Source organism: Geotrypetes seraphini, chromosome 3 (assembly GCF_902459505.1).
Source record: "Geotrypetes seraphini chromosome 3, aGeoSer1.1, whole genome shotgun sequence".
In the NCBI taxonomy this organism is placed as follows: domain Eukaryota; kingdom Metazoa; phylum Chordata; class Amphibia; order Gymnophiona; family Dermophiidae; genus Geotrypetes; species Geotrypetes seraphini.
In genome coordinates, this window is record NC_047086.1 from 343,901,793 (window position 1) to 343,927,994 (window position 26,202).

The 26,202-nt window shown below is 44.1% G+C and overlaps 1 protein-coding gene across 3 annotated transcripts in view; it reads right to left on the reverse strand.

The window, feature by feature from the left end:
* Positions 1-26,202, reverse strand: part of GALNT14 (polypeptide N-acetylgalactosaminyltransferase 14) — a 596,567-nt gene that overhangs the window by 54,500 nt on the left and 515,865 nt on the right. For all 3 annotated transcript variants that reach the window (XM_033937530.1, XM_033937528.1, XM_033937529.1), the window contains one exon: positions 23,474-23,577. In XM_033937530.1, the coding sequence (XP_033793421.1) occupies positions 23,474-23,577 (104 nt within the window). The remainder of the gene's footprint in view (positions 1-23,473; positions 23,578-26,202) is intronic.

The following is a 26,202-nucleotide window of genomic DNA, read 5'->3' on the forward strand; positions in this document are numbered from 1 at the left end:
TGGGTCCCCACAGGTCTTGAGTTCTTCACCAGTCCTACTGCCAGTCATCAAGCCTAAGTCCCACCTGGACGCCAGGTTCTACCGGCCCTCTAGCTACTTTGTCCTCCAGACCCCTCTCTGCCGGTGTATAGGTTCCTGCAGACCTTCCAACCATCGGGTTTCCTTCATACACGCTGCCTTCAGTTCTTTCCTGTCAGTGTATAGATTCCAATGGACCCTCCCACCACTGGACTTCCTTCCTAGAGGGCCAGATCTCTCTACTGCACCAATCCCCCCTGTCAGGGCTGGTCAGCCTGGTCACTGTACTTAGCTGCACCAGGCTCCCTGTCAGCGCCGGTTAGCCATGGCCTTCAGGGCGTACAGGGAGTTAGGTCAGAGTCCAGCATTCCTCCTCATAAGGGTTGCCTAGCTCCCAAAGGAGCTCCTGCCTTCTGAGCTCTGTGTTGGGAGCTGTTATTTTCAGCACCACAATCCACGCAGGGTGAGTGGACAGCTCCCAGCAGCATTTGTAAATTAGCTCTCCTCTCGGGCTTAATGAGCTCCACTGCTCAGGCTCCCTCCCCTGGCCAGTGACAGGCTCTCCACACTGTCACAGTAACCCAGCATCAGTATGCCTAATATTTACATATCTGCATTTACATCTGCCATAGAAACATGACAGCAGGTAAAGGCCAAATGGCCCATCTAGTCTGCCCATCCGCAGTAACCATTATCTCTTTCTCTCTCTCTCTGAGAGATCCCATGTGCCTATCCCAGCAGTCTCAATGTGAACGACTGGGAAAAATTCAAAAGAAAAAAGTTCCTAAAGGTCAATAATACACTAACACTAATATAGGAACAATAAAGCTACTTTAAATGCCTTTTAACCTTAAGTAGTGCTCAGACTCCAAGATGGATCGTAAGAACTCAATGTGGGGACAAGCCCCTGTAGAGATTCCTATGGTATCTATCATTGCACCATTGTACAGTTAAAGGTGATTCAAAGCGCTATTTGAAGAGTACTCATATATTTCACTTAATCCATATAGAGAAAAATAATGTCCAACTATTAAGTAACTTCAAAATTGTGACTTCAAAAATAGACTTAGCTTGAAAAATGCCAACAGCGTGAGTTCAGCTAAACTCACAAACAGTAACAAAGCCTTGATTGCTTTGTTGCTCAAGTTAGGATAACTACTGTATTAAAAAAAAACCAAAAAAACTTGCCATTAGTTTTCAAGGATCAGTCATGTCAAAGAATGATGCTTGTCTGGACGGTTGTATCCTTACGTACACAAACACTCATAACATTGAAAGACTTGCGTATGCGACATACATATAATCTATTCTAATGTATATGAAGGGAATTTTTAAAGTAAAATTCTGGAATCTCTCATGTCACATCCAGAATCTCTTTGGGGCACACCACTGTGCTGTGGCACTGGCATAGAGTTTTTGGGTAAATTATGCATGTAATTAGAAGCCCTGGCTATGTCCCATTCATGTTTCGCCCAAGTGTGCACCTCTCTTGCAATCACGCACTATATAGGTTACAGGTGCTGTTACAGAATAGCACTTAGGCACCTAGCTGGCATTTTTGCAGGCAAGTGTACACTTATGCGTGCTAGTATTTTAGGCATTTATGCATACAAGGGGTGTGTAAATGTAAGTGCAATATTTCCTTTATGTCTGGGCAGCACATGTTCCTCTACAGCACTGCATATACCTCCTAATGCTATAGCAAGGGTGGGCAACCATGCTGCTCAAGGGCCACAACCCAGTCAGTAATCAGTGGAACTATTGAGTGGTCTAGAATGGGGGATTTTTGAAAAAGATTGGAACGAAGAATGGGAGAAAATGTGAAGGGTTTGCTAACAGCTGAGGAAAAGAACTAGCAGCAAATACTTTACCAGCATTTACATGATAGCGGGGCAGACCTGGTGAGGGCACTGCCTGCAGGAGCATAGGAGAGCACTAGAAAAGAGAGCTAGAGCAAGCATGCTCTTGTTTATATTTATTTATTTATTTCGATTTCTATCCCAATCTCCCAGAAGCTTAGAACGGGTTACAACAAGGAACATACACAATTTAAGGGCAAGACTGGTTACAAAACATGGAGTGTATAGGAGGAAGATAAAAGGGAAAGTCTGAATGCTGGTGTCTTTTCAGTTGAAGAGGTAGGTCTTTGCTGCTCTCTGGAATGCCATCAGCGAGTTCTGTGCTCTTGTCTGTGTAGGCAGCTGGTTCCATAGCCAAAGGATAAAGTGACTGTAGGAACGCTTACGAGACGTTGCCATCTGGAGAAATCTTCCCGGGGACATGCACATAGTTGTCTTTCAGCTTAAGAGTGGAGGGGACAGTTGGGGTTGTACTGGCATAGCTTGGATGTGATGTAGGCAGGGGTTATGTCAAGGAATCTTTTATGAGCTATTACAAGGGCTTTGAATATAAAGCCAGTGTTCTGCTTGGAGTGCTGGGGAAGTGGGGTCACAGTAGTTGAGGCCATATAGTTGGCGGATCACTGCATTTTGGACTCGCAGGAGGCATTTGAGCTCTTTTGTGGTTATTCCATTAAATAAGGAGTTGCAATAGTCCATTCAAGAGAGTACTTAGGCATAGATGAGCTGAGCCAGGTCTGGTTTAGAGAGATATGGCTTGATCCTTCATAGTTGGTACAGATAGTAGAAGGAAGTGGAGACCACCTGCGAGATGTGGGCGGAGAGGGCCATCCAGAATCACTCCAAGGCTGTGCACCTGATCTTTTGTGGTTAGTGGGGTGAATTCCCAGGTTAACGTTGGGCGGGTGAACTGGTGTTTTTCTTCCTGATCCAGAGGAATTCAGTCTTTTGGGCATTCAGCTGAATTTTGTGAGTCATCATCCAGCTTTTTATTTCAGAGAGAAATTGTTGAAGATTGTTGAGTTGGGCAGATCAGCTCACACCTAAGCGGGAGCAATAATTGCATCAGCATAGGAGTGGATTTTTATGCTGTATTTATGGGCAATATCAATGACCGGTCTGATATACATATTGAATAGGAGTGGGACCAGCAAGGCATGCTGGGGAATTCCATATTTAAAGGGTTTAGGATCAGATTAGTTTTATGCCTAGTAGGACAGATTGTGTTCTCTGATGAAGGCAGGAAGTGAACCATTGAAGAGCAGAATTCTTGATGCCAAGGTTGGTGAGTTGGCTCAGGAGGAGGTGGTGGTAAATTGTGTCAAAGGCAGCGCTTAGGTCCAGTAGAACCAGTGGGCATAGTTTCCTTTATTGAGTATTGACCAGCTGTCATCGATGTCAAGGAGAACTGGCTCTGTGCTATGCCCCACTCGGAATTCAGATTGGAAGGGGGAAAGGACTAGGAATCCTTGCTCTTCAATATACAGTCAAGTGAAAAAATTAGGACACCCCATGAAATATTCAGTTCTTTCTTAAGAAATGGTTCACTTATCGATATCAGATCTTTTTTTAATTTATTTATCTCTGGAAAAGAAAGTGATGTAATTGCAGGTAAACAACAAAACTTTTTCTTGATTTACTCAAGAAACAAAAGATATCCACAAAAATGTATATTCTAACTGAGGAATAAATTAGGACACCCTACACACTAATAGCTAGTGTTACCCCCTTTGGCTGAAATAACTGCAGTGAGACGCTTCTTGTAGCCATCTACCAGTCTTTGACATCAGTCTGAGGAAAGTTAGGCCCACTCCTCAATGCAGAATTCTTTCAGCTGTGAGATGTTTGAGGGGTTTCTTGCCTGTACAGCCCATTTCAAATCACCCCACAACAGCTGAATGGGATTAAGATCAGGGCATTCACTCTGCCACTCCAGAACCTGCCGCAACTCCCTGCATCGATCGCTGCAGGGGGGATGCCCAGTCCCGCCTGCCGGACCCTGCTGTTACTCTCCCGCAATGATCGTGGCAGCTGGGATACCCAGTCCATCCTGTCTGTACCCGCTGTGACCCCTCTCCCCTGAAAGTTCTTCAGCAGAAGAGATACTGAATCTCTCCTGCCGACCCCCCCCCCCCCCCATGAATGTTCACCAGCAGGATGGATGCCCAGTCCCTCCTAACAGACACCCCCATCCCAAAGGTAGCCCACCCAGACCCCTCCAAGCCCACCCCCACTGCACCTCCCCCAACACCCAGACCCCCCCCCCCCAGTAATATACACCATGGCACTGCAGGAGCAGGCTATTGTAGAGCCTCGTTATATTTAAAGAACAATTTTGTGCTTATTTTCTCTCCTCTGCCTGCGAATGAACAGGACCCCTACCTGGTATTTATTAGAAACAGAATTTTCTTTCACCTACAACCACTGAATGGCTCTCTTACATGGGCTCCAGGCCCACCTTGGTTCACATTACCACAACCTCTTTATAGAACTAGCCTCCATGTGGCTGCAGCTAAAAACATGGAAGTCCCCTATCCATTGATTTTCAGTGACACTATGCTGATAATACAGCTGAAGAGCCATTTAAAGGTTGCAGTTGTGCACAGATACAGTATGATGCTAAAAATTGCATGCTGAAGTTTGAGCACATGCCCAATTTCTGCATGCAGTTTAATTGAATAATAAGCCAATTAGTGCTGATAATTGGGCACTAATAATTACTGGTACTAATTGGCATCAATTCAAATTTAAATGCATATTTTAGGTGCTGGGATCATTCGCAGATCTGAAAAGGAGGGGCAAGGGCAGATCAGGGGGTGTTCCTGGAATTTACACAGTTTTAAACAATCATAAAGATCTGTGTGTAATTTCGGTGTGAGAATTTGCACCCGGTTTTTACTCGGTATAAATCCTCATGCCTAAAATTGTGTATGGATCCCGACACCATATGCTATTCCATAAATAGTGCCAGTTGTGAACATCATTTATGGAATACTGCTTAGCACGAAACTTTAATCGGCTCCGTATACAGAATCTAGCCCAGGGGTGGGCAACTCCGGTCCTCGAGGGCCAGAATCCAGTCGGGTTTTCAGGATTTCCCCAATGAATATGCATTGAAAACAGTGCATGCAAATAGATCTCATGCATATTCGTTGGGGAAATCCTGAAAACCCGACTGGATTCCGGCCCTCGAGGACCATTTTTGCCCACCCCTGTTCTAGCCCATAGTACTGAGGTGGAGTTAGGGCAGTGGTTCCCAACCCTGTCCTGGAGGACCACCAGGCCAATCGGGCTTTCAGGCTAACCTTAATGAATATGCATGAGAGAGATTTGCATATAATGGAAGTGACAGGCATGCAAATCTGCTCCATGCATATTCATTAGGGCTAGCCTGAAAACCAGATTGGACTGGTGGTCCTCCAGGACAGGGTTGGGAACCACTGAGTTAGGGCACAGCAGGGGCAGAACGTCCAACTGTAGAAATAATGGTGATAGTCAGCTGCTATCCATATCATTAAGTGGTTTAACAAGCCAGGAAAAATGATGTCCTATATTAATCTACATAGATACTGTATATGTATAGCTGGGCGGAACAGTGACTGCTTTATGTGTGTATGTAAATTTGCTACCGCTGATCCACTAGCTGCACTGAATGTGGCTGCCATTTAAAAAAAAAAAACCAGGCTCAATACTGCTTTTGAATATTGATCAGCAAGTTGCTAAGCTTGATTGTGCAGTCTAGCGAAAGGAATTTGAATACTCTGCAGCATATACTTTTGTAAAACCCTGTAGTTCTAGGTAAGAAATCTACTAAAGGTGTGTGAAAAGCAGAATTTCCTATTGTGGGTATCCTTACAGGACAGTATCTTTTCAGAAATGCTTTTGAGATTTATACTTAATTTTTTAAATCAAAATCTCAGACATCAGGCCTTACATTAATGATTCCTTTTGGACCTTTTGTTTTTTACCTCCCCTTTCTTTTCTTTTATGCAATGTATCCTCCCCATTTGCCCATCTGTATCATGTTGTGTCTTTATGGCAATTGTGAATTTATTCCCTTTATTTTATTTTAAATCTTTTTAAAACTTTGTATTAATTGGAAACTGCTTTGACTATAAAAGCGGTATATCAAGATTTAAATAAACTTGAAGGCTTGTGCAGTTAAGTCAGAGCTTGCAGGAATGGGAAAGGGACAGGGACAGAACTCATGGGGGACGGAATAGGGACACCGAGATCCCACAGGGACGGGGACTAATTTGTCCTCGTGTCATTCTCTAATCTGGATAATCGATGCCCAGGCCAAGGGCTGCTATCAGTATCCTTCTTTCCTATCAGGATTCCCCGATTGACTAGGACTCACAGAGTGAATCAAATGTGCAATGTTTTGTTCCATTGGCTTGGCACCCAGGGCATTTGCCCTGCTTGCCCATCCCTTGAGACAGCCCTGAGTTTGGGGAGTTCTGGCAGATTCCACGTTTACCTGGTAAAATTTAAAAGAACAGAAATCACTGTAGAAATAAGCATGAATTAATATCCTCCCTTTTTTTTTTTTTAATTAACTCAAAGATAAAACAAAGACCAAGATAGGTTTATGACTTAGAACAAATTTCTCAGGCACATCTGCGAGGCTGGAGGAACTCGCTATAATATCTTGCCGCCTGAAGTCTTACTGCAGCTGACCTAAGCATGAAATGGAGAAAACTCGGTGCACTGCTTATACCTCAGAGGTGTCCTGCCGATTCTATCTACTGCAATAACCTCAGCACTGCACCATTCAGAGCTACAGCGCTCCACTAGTCAGGGATCATTATTCCACAAGCGTGGCAGAAACAGCCTCTGAGCAAACAACAGGTGCATAAATATTCCAACAAAGGTTTCTACAGCCCCGTGGGATGAGACTTCACACGCGTTTCATAAATAGAACATGAAGAAAAATTAATTACCCTAGTAAGACATTCTAATTTGTAAAAAGTTCCTCTCAGCCATTAGGTTCCGTTTCCCTTAGAAAGGAAAGGATTTTTTTTTCTCTCCTTCACCAGTCAGGTCTATTGGTTACAGAGCTGGCTACAACTTAACTTTGTTTAAGTTCTTTTTCATTTAACTTCTTGTATATTATCTGCATTGTATGTACTAATTTTATTTGTTGTGAACCGCCTAGAATCTTTTCGGTATGGCGGTATATAAAAATAAAATTATTATTATTATTACTACTAGACCTTGAATATGCCAAGGCAAAACAGAAGTGTGGCGGTAAAATTTAAGAAAATGTAAATGAGCCCAGGACATGCCTGAGACAGGTACTGCAAGTGTGGAGAAGATAAGAAATGGAGGTAAATATTTTGGTTGAGTTTTAGTATAATATATTGGCTTTATATACAGCTTTACAAGTACAATCTGATTACTTTTAAGGTTACCAGATGTCCCCGATTGGGGGGGGGGGATTGTCCCTGATTTCAGACCCCTGTCCCCGATGATTACTTGTTTGGCAACCATCTGTCCCCAATTTTAGCAATGGGGACAGAGATGCTGTACTGTGCATATCCCTGCCTGTCTCTTTTCTTGCCATCTCCCACCAGAGGCATTAGCCCTTCCCCTCAAACCTCTTTTTATAGCTCCTGTTTCCTTCCATCCAGTGACAACAGAAGTTCTGAATGAAACAATAGATATCTCTCTCTAGAACAGCAGCACCTGCTATGAGAAAGCCTACTAGAACAGCACAAGGGTGTCTTAAGTAGCCTGACGGATGGGCTAATGAGCCAAAGAGAAGAGGATCCAGGCCCATAAGGCCAAAATTCCGGGAACAAATGGAATGGAAATGAAGATCAGCATCTACTACCGACCCCCAGGGCAGTCCAAAGAAACAGATGGAGAAATAACGGACGAGATTAAACGCAAAGGAGGCAACGCAATTATCATGGGCAACTTCAATTATCCAGGGATAGACTGGAACCTAGGCACCTCTGGCTGTGGTAGGGAGATCAAGTTCCTGGATGCTATAGGCAATTGCTTCCTGGAACAACTTGTCAAGGAAAATACGAGAGGAAATGCAATTCTGGACTTAATTCTAAATGAACTACGAGGACTGGCAAAAGACATTCGGTAAGGTCCCGCATGAACGACTACTTTGAAAAATTGCAAACCATGGAATCGAGGGTGAAATACTCATGTGGATTAAAAACTGGCTGGCGGATAGGAAGCAGAGAGTGGGGGGTGGGTAAATGGACAATACTCGGACTGGAAAAGCGTCACGAGTGGAGTGCAGCAGTGTTCGGTGCTTGGACCCATGCTCTTCAACATATTTATAAACGACCTGGAAATTGGTACAAAAAGTGAGGTGATAAAATTTGCAGATGATATGAAGTTATTCAGAATAGTGAAGACACAGAAGGATTGCGAAGACCTGCTACGTGATATAAACACGCTCGAAAAATGAGCTGCGACATAGCAAATGAGGTTTAACGTGGATAAGTGTAAGGTGATGCATGTCGGTAACGAAAATCTTATACATGAATACAGGATGTCCGATGCAGTACTCGGAGAGACCCCCCAGGAAAGAGACTTGGGAGTACTGGCTGACAAGTCGATGAAGCCGTCCACTCAATGCGCGGCGGCGGTGAAAAGGGCGAACAGGATGTTAGGAATAATTAAGAAGGGGATTATGAACAGATCGGAGAAGGTTCTCATGCCGCTGTACGGGGACATGGTACGCCCCCACCTGGAATACTGCGTCCAGCACTGGTTGCCGTACTTGAAGAAGGACACAGTACTACTCGAAAGGGTCCAGAGAAGAGCGACTAAAATGGTTAAGGGGCTGGAGGAGTTGTCGTACAGTAAGAGATTAGAGAAACTGTGCCTCTTCTCTCTTGAAAAGAGGAGACTGAGAGGGAACATGATCGAAACATTCAAGATAATGAAAGGAATAGACTTGGTAGATAAAGCCAGGTTGTTCACCCTCTCCAAGGTAGGTAGAATAAGAGGGCACTCTCTAATGTTAAAAGGGGATAGATTCCGTACAAACGTAAGGAAGTTCTTCTTCACTCAGAGTGGTGGAAAACTGGAATGGTCTTCCAGAGGCTGTTAGAGGGGAAAACACCCTCCAGGGATTCAAGACGAAGTTAGACAAGTTCCTGCTGAACCAGAACGTACGCAGGTAAGGCTAGACTCAGTTAGGGCACTGGTCTTTGACCTAAGGGCCGCCGCAGGAGCAGACTGCTGGGCACGATGGACCACTGGTCTGACCCAGCAGCCGCAATTCTTATGTTTTTAACTACTACATTTATAATGGCAAGTGTGAGGCCACCAAAACCCTACTATACTGTCATTTAAGGTGCTACCTGTAGCCATAAGGGCTATTAGTGTGGTAGATGGGGGTATTGTAGTTTTAGGGGAGCTTTGGAGGGCTCATCATATTGGAGTGTTATGGTGAGATGCACATCTAGCACACTTTATATGAAGATCACAACAGTGCCTTCTATTACAATGCTGGCCCCTCCCACATCCAAATGGTCTCAATTTGGACATTTTGAATGTGGATGTTTTTGTGGTCAAAAATGGCAAAGTTAGATATCCTAAGGTTGGATGTCCAGACAGCCAAGATGTCCAAATAGGTAATTAAAAAAAAAATTTGGACATCTAGCAGTTTTGAAATGGACATTTCCCTGCCCCAACTTTTGGTCATCTTGTGGCTAAGGAATGCCTGACCAATGGGCTACAGGGGGCAGTGAGAGCAGTAGTTACTACCTTTCTTCCTGCTTTCCCCTGTGGTTCTACATTGGGAAGATTTCAGCTCTGATGTGTGGGCATTAGTGTTGCCCGATTCACCGATTCAAATCGAATCGTCGTCTGAGAAAATTGGACTCATTGATTCAGCATCCAACATCCCCCACCGATGAAACCCAACATACTTCCAAGGCCTCTTAAAACAGCTGCAGTGTCATTGTTCTAAATGGGCTGCTCATGGCTCGCCCAACTGGGGCCTTCCCTCTACCATGTCACTGATGACATTACTGATGATGCAGCAGAGGGAAGCCCTAGCGGGGCAGGCAGCAAGTAGCCCATTCGGAACGTTGCTACTGCTCATCATCTACCGCCACCGCCGTTGCTTTAAGAGACCTCGGAGATATGTCAGGTCTCATGGTGGGAGAGTTAGTGGGGTGCTTCTGCACAGGGGGATGGGAGGGAAGGATGACCTATTTGGACAGCTTGGCTGTCTGGACATCCAACTTTAGGATGTCTAACTTTGCCATTTTTGACCACGTTCAAAATGTCCAAATAAATAAAACTGCTGCACAGGGGGATGGAAGGGATGTTAAGCTGCTACACGGGAGAATGGATAGGAGAGGAAGGGAGAGAGAGAAGAGGTAGAAAGGGGTGAGAGGGAGAAATCCTGCATATGGTGGAGGGGAGGGAGAAAGAAATGTTGCATATGATAATGGAGGGGAGGAAGGGAAAGATGCTGCATGGAGGGGAATAGAGAGGTTTGATCCAGGCAGGGAGAGGAAGAGAGGGAGAAACAGAAACGTTGGATATGGCAGTGGAAGGTAGAAAAATTTTTTTTTTCTATTTTGTGATTATAATATCCCAGATTTGAAATGTGTATCCTGCTAGAGCTGTTTAACAGAGAGAGGAAAAGTCTTTTTTATTTTGTTTATACCACAGTACCAGCTTGGGGTTGGAGAGAGAAAAGAGGAGTGGGGTGGGTGGAAAAGCTACAAAATAAACCCATAAAAGAGGAAAGAGAAGACTTCCTTGTTTTTTTTTTTTTTTTTTGGGGGGGAGGGTTATAATGTTATATATATATTTTTAATTTAGTTTTAATTTTTCAAATTTACCATTCACTGTTGCATCTATTTTTATTTGTATGTTTTCTTTTGTTTTTTTAATCAATTTATCCTTTTTTCATTTGACTGCCAAACCCATGTCCATTTCTCCAATCAGCCCTGTCCAGCACAATGTCACATCTCTCCCTTCATCACCATGTCCAATATTCCTCCCTCTTGCATCCCCTTCAATCTGTCCCTCTGTTCCCTCTCCACCACCATATCCAATATTTCTCCTTCTCATCCTTCTATTCCCTATGCATCTCTACCTCACTCCTTTCTCTCTCTATGCCCAGTTTTCCTCTTTCTTCCTTTCCCCATGTGCCTCTCACTCACATACTCATGCCCAACAATTCTCCCTTTCTATTCCCTCCCTCTTATGTCCCAAGTTGGTGCCCCTTTCCTCCCTCCTGTGTCCCATGTTCATGCCCCCTCCCTTCCTTCTGTGTACCGAGTTCGTGCTCACCCTGCCTTCCAGCCTTTGTCACAAAATCGGGCTCCTCCCATGTCCCAACATGCTTCTCTCCCCTCCTTTCTTCCTTTGTCCCAGACCATGTCCCCTCTCTCCCTTACTTGCTCGAGCCGCACTCACTCCTTTTGCTTTCAGCGGCACTCATGGAGGGATGCGCAGGCAGCGATTCAAACGCTGCATGTGGCTGATCCACAAGTCATCCCTCCGACGTCAACTCCAGCCTTAGGATGTTTTGTTATGTCACCAAGAAACATTCTGTTTATTCTTATTCACTCATTGATAGCTAGACCCTACTCAGGAGAAAGAATATACAACTGTAGATCATCAGCATTCATAAAGCAACACATTTTGGAAGGCCTGATTATATTTCCCACATGGTGTACAGAAACATTAAAAAAAAAACCAACTCTGCTGCTGCTGCCTCTCAGACCTCCACTGAGCCTGAAATGGTTCCTTCTGATCCCAGTTAGTGAAGGGCCATAGTGATATATATGTGGACACTGCAGCTGCATAGAGCATAAGGGAGGTGGAAACATAAAATTTGCCCCTTTCATTGGCTCCACTGTTTGTAGTGGGGTAGGGCGGGAACACTAGGTCATGCTACATGGAGTGCATTTCCAACTTGGATGCTTTTTCATCAGAGGTCACCTAATTATACTTAATCTCCTTTACCCTCTCTTCTCTCCCTTTCCCTTCCTCCTCTCTCCCCTCTTTTTCTCTCCCCTTCCTCTCTCTCTTACCTATCCACCTCCTCTCTCCCTCCCCTCTTACCTCTCTTTACAGTCACCTTGAGCCTGTATAGGTATGAGCGACGCACAAACAGAAGATTAGATTAGATTATCCTTCTACTGTATTTCACCAGTGTCAAAAATAGACCAAGCAGATTTTTGAAACCCTGAGAGGTGTTTTAACACTGTAATTCAGCTTGAATTTTGTGTTTAAGGGTGCATTACAGCACACTACCACTGAAACGGTGCAATATCTACTGGCTGAAATCATTACAGTTAATATCTCAGAGGTTTCTTTCTTCCCCTTGTTTATTACCAGCCACGCTGGAAAGCATAGACGGCAAAGATCTCTACAAGTGTAGAGTACAACCCAAGGGTGCTCGGCTGGCAGTTTAGTTATACAGCGCTGAGCAGGATCGCTGTAAAGCACTCCACTGAGGAAAAGGGCTCTAAAAATTTTAATATCAATCTCTCTTTTTGGTTTTTAGCTTCTCTGCATTCAAGCGTGCCCCTCTTAAAAGCTATCGTGTTCGGTTAAATGTCTGTCTGTAGATTGTGTTGTTTAATAGAAAGTGTCAGCCCCTAAACTATCAGCTTGTTCCTGCTCAGCCATGCATGACCTCCTATACTGACGCGAAGCGCAGTTCAGCTTCTAAGTACTATAATTCCATTTGTACTTGTGCTGCTGTCACCATTCAGCTCAAGATGCTGGGGCCTATTGATTCTCGGCTCTACTTTATCCCATTAAAACCAGAAGGGTGGGTAGAGAGTGCGCCATGAGCAAGGGCATCCATGTGCAGCTTCCATTTGGGCTGTGCATGCCTCAGCAGAATCCAGCTCACTTCAAGGGCCGGGTCTGGCTCCATTCAAAAATTCTTCAGCAAAGCAAAATATATTTCTCTCTCTTCATCATGTCCTGGACTTTGTTTTGTTAACTTTCAAATGCTCTTCTCAGGGACATTGCGAAAGATGTGTGTTAGGAAGAGCCATAGGTGTTGGAACGGAGGAGCCACAGAGGCCATGGCCTCCAAAAAATTGGCACGAGGAGTCAGTTATGGCTTCCGCACCTACCTCCTCCCCAGCCCGACTTTCGCACCTACCTCCTCCCCAGCCACTGTAATTTTAAAATTTTGAGCAGCCTGCTACAGAAGCCTTCATTCTTCAGCGTCCCACCTATGCAGGAACTAGAAGTTGCTGCAGAATGAAGGCTTCTGGGGCAGGCCAACAGCAAGCAGCAGGCTCACTTCATTGCCACTGCCAGCTGCTTGAAGATTTAAAATTACAGTGGCTGGGAAGATGGTAGGTGGGGAAGTCGGGAGCTGGAGAGAGAGAGAGAGAGAGAGAGATCTTGCCACAGGATTCTGCTGAGGGGGGGGGGCTGGGATTGGGAATGGAGGGAAGAACATATGTTGCACGGTCTGGGAGCGGGTTGGGAAAGCAGAGAAGGGAGGGCAGATGCTGTACGGGCTAGGGGGAAAGAGATGCCAGTGGGAGACGAAGAGAAAGGGAGAATGGTTGGTCATAGGTGCATGGAGTGGGAGAGAAAGAAAGATGGTGTACATGAACAAAGGAAGAAAGCAGGAGAATTGTTGGGCATAATAGTGGTGGAGAGGAGGGAGGGAGAAATATTGGATGTGGTGGAGAGAGAAGGGTGGATCAGGTGGAAAGGGATGCAAGTGGGAGGAATATTGGACATGTGGTGGAGGGAAGGGAGGAAGAGATGCAGTATAGTGTTGGAGAGTGTTGATAGAAGGAGAAATGTTGGGCATGGGGCTGGTGGGGAGGAGTAAAAGATTCTGTACAGGAACCAGGGGATGATAGAGGGAGAAATGTTGGACTTGACAGTAGAAGGGGTGGGAGAGATGTATTCCTCTTGATCCACCCTCTCTCTTTCCCCACTTCCTTTGCAACAAGGGAGGGAATGAGATAGAGAGAAGGAGACATGTTGCACATGGGGGGTGTAAGAGACAGAGGAAGAAATTTAGAAGACAGAAAAGCAGAATAGAGAGAAACTGGAACCAACTTGATGGAAAAATATATTTCCAAAGTTAAAAAAACACAACATTTTGAATTTATTGACTGAAATACAGTAGGTTACCTTTGGGAAATCTCTATAGCATATGTCTTTGTATTGTGTTCAGCAGAAAAGGAAATGCTGTTTCTCCAGTGTTACTTGCTGAGTTTAACTTTTTGGGGTACCCTGCTCAATTTTTGTCTACTTATTTTTGTTTCTAATTTGTGACCCCTTGTTCTGTATTTATGAGGGTCTGGCTTAAAATGTTTATTTGATATGCCTTAAACCCATAAATTGTATGAAATCATCTTTCTGCTTTGAGCAAGGAGATGTGGGGAAGAAAATTAAGACTGCAGGTACGATGATGGGACAGGGATGAAAAATGTGCTTCACTGCAAGGACAATGAGGGGACAAAGATGAACCTTTGTCCCTGCATTACTCTCCTGTTGGAAGGAGCTTCTGTGTATCAGATGATCTGAGCAAAACATTCTAGATCTAGATCAACAAGGTTTACAATGGTGCCAATTGCCAATTAAGGGCATATAAGAAACCAGAGTTTCAAAGAGCTATTAAGTGAAAAACATCTTGCCCCCCCCCAGAAGCCCCCCGCTCATTCATCTCAGATCCCCAGCTTAGTGCTGGACTGCTGTAATGAGTGTATTTATGTAATGGGCAGGATTTCTGAAAGGAAAAGGGAGAGACATGCCTCAAGATTTAGGGATTAACTAAGGACAGTAATTTCCCTCCCACTGCCAGTACAGACTAACCTCTCCCCCCCAAGTAACACTTCAGCCTCTTTCAGTAAAAATAATGCATGAAAATATACTTTATAAAGGTTAATTTAAAAAGATAAGAATAGCCATACTGGAGGGGGGTTGGAAGGTGAGAAAGACAGATTATAAGATTATATTGTGTGTATATGAAGAATGAATGGAAGAAATGGCATTGCAATTAGTGTTGTTATTATAGGGGTGGGGCCTGGGGTAGAGCTTGGGTGGGGCCTGGGGTAGAGCTTGGGTGGGGTCTGGGGCAGAGCTTGGGCGGGGTCTACAGAGGAGCTTTTGGTTCCCCTATGGGAAGAACAACATTAAAATGCACTTAGGCAAGGTAAATTTGTTCTGTACGCAACATGAAAGGTTATTAACTCATTCCTTTTAAAGTAGTACTTCAAGATGAGTTAATGTTTTAAGCACAGTAACACTATTTTAAACAGCTCTAAATTCTGCGGATGGTAGTTACCTCTGGTGACTCCATTACAGTAGTGGACTTTACCATGTAAATACCAACAGTTTCCAGGAAAAAAAAAAAAGAAATGCTCTCCTGTCCAGTGAGGAAATAGGAGGAGACCCCTTATGGAGGTTTCTCTGTGGTTTCCGCTTCTCCACAATGTACTACAAAGTATACGTTTGAAGGGAACCATCTTTGGCTCCGATACCCTGATCATTGTACCAAGCTCTAGAAGGGATCAAAAACTTTGGATAGCCTAGCCCTAATCGCTAAAGAAATACAGAAGTGGTGAGAGGTGATGAGGCAGCTGAGGCTTCTGCACTTACTTGGAGGTTGAAGTTACATTACATTACATTGCATTGGTGTCTTCTATTCCGCCTTTCTATGGTTACAATCAAAGTGGTTTATATATGACTGTATTTACAAATAGAAAGGAGTGGAGCCAAGCTGATGCAGAAACTGAAGAAACAGGGGAATCTGGTCCAAGATACAGGATGAGACAACTTGAACTGAGATGCAGAAAGAAGGGATTCAGCATTCTTTTCCCTTTTTTTGTGAATAAATTTATAACACTTAGTAGTTTTAGATCCATCTGTGATTTACACTTTTAAGAAAGATGTTCTGCTGTTTACGACTGGGGAGTCTAATAGCGAGAGGCTCCTAGAGAATGACGCTGAGACAGAATTTGTCCCCGGCCCCATGGTTAACCACGGGAAACCATATCCATGTAATTCTTTAAGGAGAGAGGGAAGAATCAGAGTATGAATTGGCACAACCACTGACCTTCAAGCTTTGCATTGAAGAATGCTGATGTAGAAGGACTGAGGTTGAGATAGACAATAAAGAATGACGCAGGATAGTTAGAACATAAGACCATAAGCGTTGCCATACTGGGACAGACTGAGGTCCATCAAGCCCAGTATCCTGTTTCCAGCGGTGGCCAACCCAGGTCACAAGTACCTGACAGAAACCCAAAGAGTAGCAACATTCCAGAGCTGATATTGTGATGTCATAATGCCTCATTCCACCAATGCCTAAAAGCCAACCTCATCAGTAATGTCACAATGGCTTCATTATCCTATACTTGGCTCACATAAGAATCAGAGTATGAATGGCATAGCCACTGACCCTCAAGTCTTGCACTGAAGAATGCTGGTGTAGAAGGACTGAGGTTGAGATAGACACTAAAGAATGACACCAGATAGTTAGAACATAAGTCTATAAACGTTGCCATACTGGGACAGACCGAGGTACATCAAGCCCAGTATCCTGTTTCCAGCAGTGGCCAACCCAGGTCACAAGTACCTGACAGAAACCCAAAGAGTAGCAACATTCCAGAGCTGATATTGTGATGTCATAATGCCTCATTCCACCAATGACTAAAAACCAACCTCATCAGTGATTTCACAATGGCTTCATTATCCTATACTTGGCTCAGATAAGAATCAGAGTATGAATGGCATAGCCACTGACCCTCAGGCCTTGCACTAAAGAATGCTGGTGTAGAAGGACTGAGGCTGAGATAGACATTAAAAAATGACACAGGATAGTTTCCCACTGTTATTCAAACTCCTGACTTCTGCTGATGCACTGAGTTTTACCTAACATAAAGAGGCTGGAATATTGGCATTCTGACAATGCACACAGAATTAAAATACAGAGAACAGTCCATGTCTGCATTTTAACTCAATTCAAATTCTTATTGAATACTGAATTCTAAAGTGTGATTAGCCAGGTAATGTCCCCTCCTGATAGCACACATTATAAATTATGCCTAAGTTCAGAGGACTGCATTTGCTTGCATTGAAGCACATATAGTCTTTTCTTGAAAGATTGGGGAATCATCTTTCCTTTGAAGAAAGCAATGAAATATCCAATACTAGGACATTTTTCCAGAAAACCACAGTTGATAATAATAATGCACGTATGTTGTGGCCGGGCACTAGGCAGGTTGTAAGCCCAGCCTAGGGTCATCCAGACCAGCCCAGGGTACATGCACCAGACCAAGCGGATAAGAAGAGGTTGGTAGAGAGGAGAGTAAAGCACAGACAGAAAGTCCATAATGCTTCTTCTGCAGCCAAAGTTTTATTAGAGGCAAAACAAAATACAGTGGTACCTTGGATTACGAGCATAATCCGTTCCAGGAGCATGCTCGTAATCCAAAATGCTCGTATATCAAAGCAAGTTTCCCCATAGGAAGTAAGGGAAACTTGCTTTGATATGTTTCCACCCCCCACCTTCCCCCCCCCCCGAGGCCAGCAGCGCTGCTCCCCCCCCCCACGAGAACCGGCATTGCTCCCCCCGAAGCCCCCCCCCTGCGATTCGGCACCCCCCACCACCATGGCGGGGGGGTGCCGGATCGCGGGGGGAGGGTGCCGGTTCGCAGGGGGGGTGCTCGCAAATCGAAGCGCGCTCGGTTTCCGAGGCGCCGATTTTGCAAATGTTTTGCTCGTCTTGCAAAACACTCGCAAACTGGTGCACTCGTAAACCGAGGTACCACTGTATATGTGGTTCACAAGCAGTACTCACAGTAGTTTATCTTGTCATTAGTCAAAAGAGAAAAAAACCACATATTCTTTTATGCTGACCCCTTTTTAGTTCAGTTTCAGTTAGCCTTTGGGAGTCTGTGCCCCTGCCTTGAATTAGTTCAGGGCTCCATACGGGGAATGGCAAGTCATATGCTCATTTATACTTCTGTCCTTACCCTTTTCAAAAGTTCACGTTTCTTTTCCCCAGCCTTTCAGCTAGGATTTGGCACTGGCTTCAGCCTATCCGCCAGGCCAGTATACTCTTCCAAGGAGTGGCAGGCAAATCCATCACCACAGTCACCTGCCTCTAACTCGCTTCTCAATTGCTTTAGTAAGCAACCTGAAAACCTCCCTGAGCCTTTTACAAATAAGCCCAGGGCATAGGGGGGTTTTCCACCCAAAAGATTTGAAGTTGTGAACCCGCCCAAGCAAACCTCATTCAAATTATAATGAAAATAAACTTGTTACTACAACATTATTATGCAGCTTTTGTTCATGTAATCATATCCTCTTCCTTATCTTTACACCACAGCTGTCCGCCTGCAAAATTCTAATTTGCTGCTATTAAGGAAATAAGTCTTTTCCCTTCATGAAACAGTCAGTCATATTTCTAGGCTTTCTCTTTGAGAGTTCCTTTAAACTTGGAGCTGGTAAAAAAAAAATAAAAAATGGCTGCAACCTTAGCCACCTCTCTCTACGGAAGAGGCTGTAACTTTACAAACAGTTCATAACTTTTTTCCTAGAAGCTGTGCTTTCTGTCCTCCAAATATTTCTCCTGGCAGAGCACTTTTTTTCAGTACTTTAGCTTTTCTTATTTGCATTAGCTTTCTATAGGAATACTGTACATTCAGAGTAACTTCCATTACATTCCATTGGCTCAACCTCATCTCCAATCATATCCTTCTCTGAGGAAACAGACATGTGTCATCCTGGTATGTATCTTTGTGAACCACATAGGTGTAAGCGGGTTAAAATTTTTTTTATAAATAAATAAATAATAAATAGTCTGGTTCAGGATGGACTATCTTATGCTTTATAGGGTACCTGAATTGTTTGTCTTCTTCAGCTTTATCCTTGGCATAAATCCAGCGAGGTTTAGCTTGTAAGTACTGTTCCTTCCAGCTCCTGCTTTGCTCTGTCCCTCTCTGGCTTACTCTGCTGGGGTAATTTAAGACTAGCTTCAGGTGATTCACTCTGATTGGTGGAGACTGTGATTTTTAAATTTTTTCAACTTTGGAATGATCTTCCGCTTCTTTTAAGGAGTTCTGGTTCACTTCAATTTTTTCGTAAATCTTTAAAAACTACTTTATTTGCTCAATATTTTGAAAATTAATTTTCCTTATGGTTTTTTCTGTTAAGTTAACTATTGTAAACCGAGTCGAGCTTTCTTAGAATGATGACTCGGCATATAAAGCCAAGCCTTAGATTAGATTAGACTTCTGGGGAATACTAAACCTGTTAGGTCCTGCTGTCTGGCTAGGGAATGGGTTAGCTTTAAGATCAGGGATTTCCTGCTTAGCTTTCCTGGTCATGACTGAATCTGCCACTAACCATGGTAAAGGTGTGAGTTGCCATGACTAAGCTGAAGGGGAGCGCTGAGAACTGGAAATTTTGCTTCAGCACTTGAAATCACAAGTACCTCCTGTGGGCCAGGAAGATGGGAATGTGAAGATAGGCTCCCATCAAACTGAGGGAGGACAGAAATTTCCACAGCACCACTGCTGTATGACCGACCACACAGTCTCCATGCGGAAGTGTGGTACCCTCAGTGCCGCATTGACTGACTAGAATCAGCCTCCAGTCATCTGAGCCTTACTTTGGCGCAATGAAGTATATGGAGTATCTGCCCACGCCCAATTCTGCATCCAGAACTAGCTCAATGGCCCAAAGAGCCAGTAGCCTTTGTACTCTAGCCTGGACATTAAGAGCTCTCTCTGGTCAGTCTGCCAGAAAATCTAAAAAGCAGGTAGAGGGCACAGAACTTGATTTTGTACACCTCCTAGACAACATCCAGAATTCAGTGGTCTACGCCAATCTGAAACCAGACCAACCAAAAAGCGGACCCCTACCTGGAGGAGCTCAGCCCCTGTCCTGCCATCATTGTGCTTTCTTAGGGACTGGTGAGGAAAATCTACAAAGGAGTCTGGTAGGAGGCACAGAACTTGATTTTGTACCCCTCTCAGACAACATCCAGAATCCAGTGGTCTGCGCCAATCTGAGACCAGACCGATCAAAAAGTCTGCCCTCTACCTGGGGGAGCTCAGCTCCTGTCCTGCCATCATTGTGAGCAATGAGAGCCCAAGGTTTACTGTCTCCTGCCCCCTGAAAGGGTCTCTATGTTGTTTGGCCCCTCGTATATGTATGGAATTTTCAGGAGCCTCGAAAATTGCCTCGTCCTGAACTCCAAGCCATTCAGGGTCTGTTGTCTGGTAATGCCTTAGGGCAACAGTCTGTCACACTAGCCCTCAGATCATCAAGGCCATTGCCAAATAGCATCTGCCCCCGAAAGGGAAGCCTGCTTAGCATAGCTTTAGGGGTAGACTCTCTGGCCCACTGTCTGATCCAGAGCATCCGCCAGGCAGATAGCATAGGCTGAATCCTTGCTCATAACTCTGATGATATCATACAGAGTATCCACAATATAATTCACCCCAGAGAGGGGACTTTGGGTCTGAGGACCATGACAGGTGGATGTGACAAGCATGTGCCACAAAGAAAGAGGTGGTTGCCACCTGAATCCCAGGGCCAAAGCCTCAAATTGCTGCTTCAGGAACAAGTACACTTTATAGTCCTGAGTATCCTTTAATAGCATCCCTCCTTTACTAGGCAGAGAGGTTTGTTTAGTGACCTGCCCAATCAGTGAATCCACTTTCGGCTGAACAAATAGCTGCCAGAAATCTGGTGCAACCGAATATAACTTGGCCATAGTTTTAGCCACTCAAGGGATCCATCAGGCGACTCCCAATGGTCAGTGATGTCCAGATAAAAGGGAAAAAACAAAGTAAGAGCCATAGAGCTGCTCCTAACTGAGCATTGAGAAGAGGAAGCTGGAGGAACTTCCAGCTTTAACTCCTGCAGAGAGGTGGAAATAATACTCAAAAGCACAGAGGCTTTGAACAGCCGGTGCATCCTGGGGTCTTCCCCCTTTTCAAGGGTCGCTATCACCTCTTGAGCACTGTCTTCATGCAAGGAAGCAGACTCTGCCAAACAAATTTCAGCCTGGTATAAAAGTGGCATGGGATCCGACGTTCCATATTCCCAGTCAATGACAGACTGAATCTTTTGGTCCGGGTCTGCATCCTCATCTTGTCGGGGTGCCTGCTGAGAGGAGAACCTCTGCACCACTGCCACTGGTGCTCTGCTAACAGACGCTGAGAACCCTTTGCAGTTCAAATAGGCATTCCACATAATGCTCACAAAGTCCAATGTGAAGCCTTGTACTGGGGGTCTCAAAGACCCCGGCAGGGAGGCACTCACGCAACTGCGCTTGGCCAATACATTTTGGGGGGAGGTCCAAAAAAGAGTCTCTTCCCCTGGGAACACACCTCCTGTGGATCCCTAGCCCTGGAGGACTCGGCGGAGGCTGACTCCAAGGCTCCCACCCCTCCCCCACACACTTCAACGCACACAGGACATGGACGCTCCTCAGCTAGCCATTCAGCTCAAACCTGGCAAAATATAGGAATAAAAAGGCCAGAGGAGTCCATCCCTGTTGATTTTAAGCATAATCAAGGTGTTTTGAGGCAGATGGAGGCTTTAGAAAAACAACAACTGTTTAAATTCCAAAATAGACACTGCCAGAAATATCACAACAAAAACAGCCCATGGCCCTGAAGAAAAAAAAAAAATCACAGGGAAAGAGGTTTTAGAGGTGGGAGAACTAGGCTTTGTGGTCAGAAATCTTGAAATTCAACTTTTGGGGATGCCCCCAATTTTCCCCATAGGCTACAATAACCTTACTTACTATGCCATGTGGTACCTACCTGCTTCATAGAAACATAGAAAATGACGGCAGAAAAGGGCTACAGCCCATCAAGTCTGCCCACCCTAATGACTCACCCTCATAACTTCACCCAGCTAGAGATCCCACATGCGTATCCCATTTTTTCTTCAGTATAGGATTTCAGCTAGAATCAATGGAGAAGTAATCTGCCCCACAGATTTGCTGGACAAATCTGGTCTTCTGGCTGCCAGTTGGACAGAGGTCGGACTGAGCCTCAATCCCCGAAAGACCGCTCCATGATAGGAGAGAGGACCATGCAGCCAGCCCACTGTTAGTCCTGACTGAGTCAGGAAGGAGCCAAATAGCCTGTGCTCAAGCATCTGAGTAAATCAGGGATGTGAGCAGCTATGCAAGGGACAGCCCCTGAGCTTAAAAAATATAAAAGCAGGCAGGCTAGCCAGGTATCCCCAAGGGCTGATCCTGCTAGCAGCAGACCTCCGCCGAGTGGGTCTGCTTATTCTCCAAGGCAGAGGTCCCAACAAGTGGGAACCTTTGAGCACCGATCTTCCAAACGAACACTGAGAAAAAAAAAATGACCATAAATAATAAAACCACAGAGCAAATCAAAAACACTTCTGAGCAACTTTCAATCAGAAAAGAAACTGAGGGGGCAGGAGCAGCTCCCTGGGAAGGAGGTGGAGACGAAAACCTGATTTACAATTTTCTGCAAGCAACTTGCAAGTTGAGATGCAGATTAGAACCCTATTGTTTCAGGACCACTAAAAAAATTGCACTAGAAGTTCTCTATAAGAGCCCTTTTTACAAAGCCACAGTAGCAATTCTCCTGCGGCTTCGGTGCATTTGCCATGGGGGAATCGCTACCATACCTTTGCAATAGAAGCCTTAAGATACTAAGAACAAATATAATGAACCTTACAGCAATTGACTAAAATTTGAAGAAGAGTGGAGTTTTGGTTTTTGACTTGTGATTGAAACATTACTGGCCCAGAATGGAAGACTATTATAAGGCTGATTGTAAATTTTCACAGACGGTTTTTTTTCTCCACTTTTTTTTGTATATTTTTGTCTATTAAATGGTTAGAGCAGGGGTAGGCAATTCCGGTCCTTGTGAGTCAGAGCCAGGTCAGGTTTTCAGGATATTCACAATGAATATGTATAAGATGGATTTACATGCACTGCCTCCTTGAGATGCAAATCTATCGCATGCATATTTATTGTGGATATCCTGAAAACCTGACCTGGCTCCAGCTCTTGAGGACCGGAATTGCCTGCTCCTGGGTTAGAGGAAGCTCTTCAACACAAAAGTTCTGAACAGGATTTTTAAAACTGATTTTCTAGGATGCAAATACACCCAAGGTGGCTTTTTAAAAAATCATTGAGGACCAATATTGAAATTAATTTGACACCCCTGATTAAACCTGTATATGTTTATTTCACAGAAAAAACTTGGCTACAATTCTTTTGTCCCAATCTTCACTTTTTTTTACAGTTCTCTACTGTATATCAGCCCAGAAATATCTAAGAAAAAGGACAATTTAAATTAAATAATTAATTTATAGAGACTATACAGTTGGGCAGACTGGATGGACCATTTGGGTCTTTATCTGTCGGCATTTACTATGTTACTATCTCCCTCCTTTACTAACGCGTAGCGCCAGCAGCAGCGGAAACTGCTCTGACGCTCATAGGAATTCTATGAGCACTGGAGCAGTTACCGCTGCTGTGAGCACTAAAACCCGCACTACGCGTTAGTAAAGGAAGAGGTATGTTATGTAATAAATCGATTTACTTTTTAAGTTGTCTTTTTACTTCTCTGATACCTTTTATTGAAGTGTTAACTTACCAAAATTCTCTCCTCCCCAGATATCCATAGCTGTGTCATACTTCCCCAGATGAGTGAACCAGGATTTATCAATCACAAAGAGGCCCCCGGCAATAACAGGAGTTCTATGGATCAGGAAAAGGAAAACGCTAACCATTAACAGAAAACTCGCAGCATTATAGAACCTTTGACCTCCAAATACTTGTAAAATACTCTTCCTGAATTTTTTTTTTTTTTTACTTTATTTAGTTTTTAATGCCAACAAAAAGTGCAATACAATTTATATACAAATAATGATAATCAACCAAGCTCTTATAATCAATCAGTATCTATACAAAAGATAAAAATTCCCTCCCCCATCCATCATTACCATCAGGAATAATACCAAAACAAAAGATATACACCCCCCCCACCTCCCCTCCCCCTCCCCCCCCGCTCTTTCTGAATAGAGATTTGACTTGTTATTCTGAAATTCAGCATATTCTTTCCTAGATCTTCTGGGAATAGTCATGTTGAAAGACAAGTGTGCCTTGAATTATTTTCATATGAAATCCAATTAGCCCATTGCCCGTCTACCACATACCACAGCGCTTTCACTATTTTTATGTCATAGGACCAGTGATTTACTCTGCCTACTCATTTTATTATCTTCTTCTTCATGGTTATGCCTTGCCAATGAGCATTTCTTAAAATCAGAACTGCACAGAGTTTAAACAAGTGCAAATGGCAGCGGGAGGCTGGTGAGCATGGCTCACGTATCATCACAGAGGCAACCGAATGTCCTGTTTTGGTGATGTACTGATGCAATTAACAACTAGGAATAAAATGAACCCTGCAGCTGATAACACACTCTAACCATTAGCAAATGACCTTATAAAAGTGCAACTAATCTAAAGAGAAGTACCTTTGGCTTTCTCCATTGTTAGAACGCAGTACTGATGAGAGGAATTGCTGAAAATAATTTATCAGTGGAAGTTTTACTGTCTCAAGTCACAGTAAGTTTATTTTTGCTGTGTTAAAACACTTATATCTAGAGTTTGTACGTTATATGCATTTGGTACAGACTACTTCAGACAGAAACAAATATGCACAGAGTTGTGGAGAGGCATTTTCAAAGGGACATCCATTTCAGAATTGGGACATCCTGCTCATAATCAATGTTCTCTCTAAGGATTGATGAGATGTGTGCAAAAAAAAATATGCATGAGCAACAAGTTACATACTCCAAAAATTTATGAGCAGGCACGGAGGACGAGTGCCCGTGAGATTATGGGAGGGTTAAATACTCAAAACTTAGAAGAAAAACAATTTACTTAAAGTTTTTTTAATTACGTAATATCACCAGTTCTTCAATCTTCACAAATATTCTCTTCGATTCTTTTCAGTTTTCCAAAAACCCGTTCTGGCCCCTTCTCCGCGAGCTCGGTCCTTGCAAACCATCTGATCCCATCTGCACAAGCCTCAGTTATGATTTTATACTGAATGTATTTTATTAAAGTATAAAAAGAAACAATATTCTGTACAATTGTCATTTTATAAATACAAATAATACAGAGCAAGAATCAACAAAACCCTTGTCTCCCCTCCCCTTCACATATATCTCCTCTACTATCAAGAAAACTGAATAAGCCAAATTATTATAGAATGCTACACAGAAATATCATGCTAACAGAATACCACAGTCACACATAGCAGGAATAGGGTTAGGGGAGTACAACTAGGGCAACTGCCCCCCTGGTCAGAGAGAGCCCTAAGCCACTACCTGGACTTTGCAGTCCCCAATTATGTCTAACACCAGCTCTAGCAGGATATATATTTCAAATCTGATATATTCAAATCACAAAATAGAAATAAAATTATTTGTTTCTACCTTTTGTTGTCTCTGGTTTCTGCTTTCATCTTCTTTTCACTCTCTTCCTTCCAGCGTCTGCCTTCTCTGTCTCTTCAATCCAGCATCTGCCCCTTCCTTCTACTTCTGACCTCTCCCCCTTCCATATGGTATTTGTCTTCTTTCCATGCCCCTCTCCCCTTTCCATCCAGCCTATGCCCCTCTCTTGTTTTTACATGATTCATTCCAGATTCACTGCTCTCTTCATTTTTATCTCTCCTACAGAAGATCTAACATCTTTGTCCCTCTCAATTTCTCTGCTGACCCCCCCCCTTCCCATCTCATTCCTGTCTCTCCCCTTCCCCTCCTCTAATCTCCCTGCCAGCTGTTTCCTTCCTTTTTTCTTCTCCCTTCCCTCTTCCTCCTGTCCAGCAGTAACTCTCTTCCCTTCCCTTTCCCTCCTCCCCTCCCAGCAGCATCTCTCCTTATCCCTCTCCAGGTCCAGTAGCAGCTGTCCCTTTTTCCCCTTGCCTAGCAGCTTCCCAGACTCCTTTCCCTCCTCCCCTCCCAGCAGCATCTCTCCTTATCCTTCTCCAGGCCCAGTAGCAGCTGTCCCTTTTTTTCTCACCATGACCAGCAGCTTCCCAACCTCTAACAGTGACTTTTTCCCCTCCCAGCAACTCTCCTTACTTGCCAGCCCAGCGATTCAGGAAGGCAGCCTTGGGTCCTTTGTTGGGTCGCACCGCCTCTGAGGAAAGCGGAAGTTGCATCATCAGAGACGGCCGCGACTCAGCAAAAGCCCCAAGGCTTCCTTCCTGAATCGCTGCGCTTGTAAGTAAGGAGAGCCGCTGGGAGGGGAGAGAGCACACTGTCGGACTGCGTGAACTACAGCTCGTCGATCTTGCCGGTCCTGCGCAGACCG